The sequence below is a fragment of the Glycine max genome, chromosome 14 (genome assembly GCF_000004515.6).
Source record: "Glycine max cultivar Williams 82 chromosome 14, Glycine_max_v4.0, whole genome shotgun sequence".
NCBI lineage: Eukaryota > Viridiplantae > Streptophyta > Magnoliopsida > Fabales > Fabaceae > Glycine > Glycine max.
In genome coordinates this window covers 44992151-44996671 of record NC_038250.2, presented here as the reverse complement: position 1 = coordinate 44996671, position 4521 = coordinate 44992151, and the positions used below count along the sequence as shown (strand labels likewise).

The 4521-nt window shown below is 41.4% G+C and overlaps 1 protein-coding gene across 1 annotated transcript; it reads left to right on the top strand.

Moving 5' to 3' along the window:
• The first annotated feature begins 819 nt into the window (after window positions 1-819).
• LOC100775877 (transport inhibitor response 1-like protein) lies at window positions 820-4198 on the top strand. Its single transcript, XM_003544186.5, has 3 exons — window positions 820-1783; window positions 1955-2474; window positions 2574-4198. Exons 1-3 carry the CDS (start codon window positions 1164-1166, stop codon window positions 3354-3356), a joined length of 1923 nt encoding a protein of 640 aa, XP_003544234.1. The 5' UTR covers window positions 820-1163; the 3' UTR covers window positions 3357-4198.
• The last annotated feature ends 323 nt before the right edge of the window (window positions 4199-4521 follow it).

Here is a 4521-nt window from a genome sequence, read left to right as displayed (position 1 = left end):
CATTCTATAAAAATAAAACTTTATCATAGTTTATTAGATGCTTTCAATTTTATTCTTTGATCAAAATTGGAATTTTACTTCAATAATTTATATAATAAAAGGTTAATATAAACTAATGAGATGGAATTTTATTTTTTAGTTCTAATAATTTGAATATTTTATTTATTTTAAAACCACTTTATCATCTTAATCTTTGAAACATCTTTTGTGTTTTGTTTAGTCTTTATCATTAAAGAAACTCCAATAAAAGGTGAAGTGGCCAAATATAATATTATCTCATCAAATTAAACTGATTAACATAATTTTGTAGGAAGTAAAAATCAAAATTTGAATTTCTGTAAAAAAAAGTAAAAATTAAAATATCTAGATTATAAAGATTAAAATATTTTTATAGAAACTAAAAAAGTTAATGAGAAAAAGGATTATGTCTTAATGATATAAAATTTTTTATACAGTCATTCACAGTTTTAACATGTATGATAAATTTATTAATTTTTAAAATAATTATCTTAAAATAATTTAAATAATAATTTATAATTTAATAGAATACAAAATTATTTTACATACTATATAAACATTAAACACAAAAATAATTAACAAATTATAAGTTAAACAATATTTAAGCCTGTATCTATTTTTATTTTTTTCATTCCACAAATAAACCTGACCAGAAAGGGGAAAAAAACTGCAATAAGTGGAGAAATTACCAAAGGGAGCCATGAAAAGATGAAAAAGAAAAAAAAAGTACAAAAGCTTGTAAAAGGAAAGGGAAGTGAAAATAAAATAAAATCTCTCAAATAATGAAACAGAGAGAGAGAGAGGCATTTGATTTGGATATTTGTGATGAAAGGGAGAGGGCATTGAGAATCCCAATGCTAAAGCTCAGAGACACAGACAGCTGAGGTTACTGTTGTCACTCCCTGGCCCTGTTTTGTTTTTGTGACCAATTAAACTAAAAAATCCCCACTCTCTCTCTCTCTCTCTCTCTCTCTCTCTCATCTCAGTATATCACCCTCCTCACTCTCTCCTTCATTCTCCTCTTCTCCCATTTCCAACTTTTCTTCTCTTCTCCCATTCCTTCTCAAATATTCCATTCTTTTGAATCCAAAGCCACAGTCACCAGATCAAAATCCCCAAAACACATCATCGACTGAATCGAACAAATGAGAGAGAAAGAGAACCATCCTTCGACAAACTCCGAGGACGACCACCGATCCTCCTTACTGGATCTGGCGCGTGCCGAAATCACGGAATCCTCTAACTCCAAGACCCGAACCTGCGGTTCGGGTCTTGGTTCGGGTTCCGGCACCTCTGAGCCTCAGGCTCCCTTCCCGGACCAGGTCCTCGAGAACGTGCTCGAGAACGTTCTCCACTTCCTCTCGTCGCGGCGCGACCGCAACGCCGCCTCATTGGTGTGCCGCTCCTGGTACCGCGCCGAGGCCCTCACCCGATCCGAGCTCTTCATCGGCAACTGCTACGCGCTCTCCCCCACTCGCGCCACCGCCCGCTTCACGCGCGCCAGGTCCGTCACCGTCAAGGGCAAGCCCCGCTTCGCCGACTTCGATCTTATGCCCGCCGACTGGGGGGCCCACTTCTCCCCCTGGGCCTCCGCCCTCTCCCAGGCCTACCCCTGGCTCGAGAAGCTCCACCTCAAGCGCATGCTGCTCACCGACGCCGACCTCGCCCTAATCGCCGACTCCTTCGCCGCCTTCCGCGAACTCGTCCTCGTCTGCTGCGAGGGCTTCGGCACTCCCGGCCTCGCCGTCGTCGTCTCCAAGTGCAGGTTTAGATCTCACTTATGCACACAAAAAAAGAAAAACCTAATCATTCATTTTAACTCAACCCGTATTACTTTTTATTTTTATTTTTAAAACAAGTTTAGTCGAATAAAAGAGTTCTTGATTGATTGATTTCTAATTTTGAGCATTGTTGTGTTGTGTGGTGTGGTGATTAGATTGCTGAGGGTGCTTGAGCTTGTGGAATCTGAGGTTGAGGACGATGAGGAGGTGGATTGGATTTCGTGTTTTCCCGAGAGCCAAACCAATCTGGAGTCTCTTGTGTTTGACTGTGTTGATGTTCCTATCAATTTCGAGGCTTTGGAGGGTTTAGTGGCTAGGTCGCCTCGCTTGAAGAAGCTTCGTTTGAACCGATATGTTTCCATGGCTGAGCTCTATCGTTTGTTGCTTCGAGCTCCGCAGCTTACTCACCTTGGAACGGGTTCATTCAGTGCTACTGAGGCTGGGGCGGTCGGGGATCAGGAGCCGGATTATCAGGAGCCGGATTACGCGGCCGCCTTTGAGGCTTGCAGATCCCTGGTTTGCCTGTCTGGATTCAGGGAGATTTGGGCGGATTACCTTCCTGCTATTTATCCTGTCTGCACAAATCTGACATCGTTGAATTTGAGCTATGCTGATGTTAACACGGATCAGCTGAAGTCAGTTATCCGCCACTGTCATAAGCTGCAGATATTCTGGGTATGTGTTGTAGCTTTGTGACTTGTGTGGCTGCATTGTTGAGAATTTGAATTTGATTTTAGATTTGGAGCTTATTGTTGTTTGGATTTTGGTGTGCAGGTACTTGATTCGATACGTGATGAGGGGCTTCAGGCGGTGGCTGCAACTTGCAAGGACTTGCGCGAACTTCGGGTTTTTCCTGTGGATGCAAGGGAGGAGACTGATGGGCCTGTTTCTGAGGTGGGGTTTGAAGCAATTTCTCAGGGTTGTAGGAAGTTGGAATCGATTTTGTTTTTCACCCAGAGGATGACTAATGCGGCTGTGGTGGCTATGTCAAAGAACTGCCCGGATCTTGTGGTGTTTCGTTTATGTATAATTGGGCGGTATAGGCCGGATCCTGTGACTGAGGAACCCATGGATGAGGGTTTTGGTGCTATTGTTATGAATTGCAAGAAGCTCACTCGGCTTGCTATGTCTGGTTTGCTGACTGATCGTGTTTTTGAGTACATTGGGATGTATGGGAAATTGGTTAGGACGCTGTCAGTTGCCTTTGCTGGGGACACTGACGTCGGCCTTAAATATGTGCTTGAAGGATGCCCTAATTTGCAAAAGCTTGAAATCAGGGATAGTCCTTTTGGGGATGGAGCTCTGAGATCCGGTTTGCATCATTATTACAACATGAGATTCCTCTGGATGTCATCCTGTAAATTGACGCGCCAAGCTTGCCAAGAGGTTGCTCGAGCATTGCCCAACCTGGTTTTGGAAGTGATCAACAACAACAACGAGGAGAATGCAGGTGATGAAGAGGAGAATGCAGGTGATGAAGTTGAGACATTGTACATGTATCGGTCTCTTGATGGACCACGGGATGATGCTCCAAGATTTGTTACCATCCTGCAATAGATTTTTCTTTTTAATTCAAGAAGATTTTAGCTCTTTCTAACGGTGGCTGGTCGATGAAACAGGATGGAACAGGGGATTTTAAATATAAACCTGCTAGAAGATTTCTCTGCTATCCATGGCAAACAAAGTTAAGCTTGCAACTCCTGTTCTTGGTATGGGCTGCAGTGATGGCAGGCCACAAAGCTACTATTGGGGAGGGAGGTTGGGAAAATTTCTCCATTTGCCCTTGTTTATGTTAGAGGACTAAGGATTGAAAGAGGGAATAGAATAATAGGAAGGGGTAGGGGGAGAATGATTCAGAAAATGAAGTCCTGCAGAAATCAATGTTGTCGTATCGTCAAAGTTTAAGTTTATGTATTTTTTTTTTCTTCTTTTATATTCATTTTCATCATAACGGAAAACTGCCCAAGGAGGGGGAAGTAGAGATTGCTCAAGCTGCTCTGAGGATTGGTTAATAAGCATTATTTCATTTCCTTGGTCAAATAGATGGTACATTGAGAGCAGATTCAGAAGGATCAAATCAGAAGGTTTTGGAGAGGTGATGTTCTCTAACTTATCCATCATACCTTACCAGTAGAGAAGCAAAAAATGTGTATTCACTTTGTAAGGAACTTAGTCTGTTTATTTGGATTCAAACGATAGTTAGTTGAAGCTTTGGCTGGCCAGAATCCAAACCCCAGACTGTGATATAAACCTATCTCTGTCTCCCTAATCTCAAATGTCTTTTTTCCTTTCTTTTTTTAATGTTCACGGATGTGTTGCTGTAGCACCTGACTGTTGAATTTATTGTTATTGTTAGCAATTGTGAGATGGTTAATAAATGCCAGAATATTCATGGACCATATTATGTATGTATCTTTCGTTTTCTGAATGTGGAATGATCGATAGTGAGACCTATTAATTATGCGTGGAAAGTGTTATTCAAGTACACGTTGCAGGACCCCCTTTCTTCTCGTGGGGTTCCATTTACATGCCGCGAGGATCCATCCCTTTTAACAGAAAAAAAATGGGGGAGGAATTGTTTGATGGTCCTCATCTTCTTTCATCTGATCTTTGAGAGGGTTTCTTCCATTCATCAGTTACCTCACACAAGCCTTCTTAGTTCACATGCCTATTAGTTTATGTAGAGGGATTGAACTAATAATTTATTAGCTACAGTCTGAAA

Excerpts from the sequence above, each read along its gene's own strand:
- LOC100775877 (XM_003544186.5), top strand. The coding sequence starts at position 1,164 with ATGAGAGAGAAAGAGAACCATCCTTCGACAAACTCCGAGGACGACCAC. Across the intron at positions 1,784-1,954 it reads GTCGTCGTCTCCAAGTGCAG|ATTGCTGAGGGTGCTTGAGC; the intron begins GTTTAGATCTCA and ends TGTGGTGATTAG. Across the intron at positions 2,475-2,573 it reads ATAAGCTGCAGATATTCTGG|GTACTTGATTCGATACGTGA; the intron begins GTATGTGTTGTA and ends TTTGGTGTGCAG.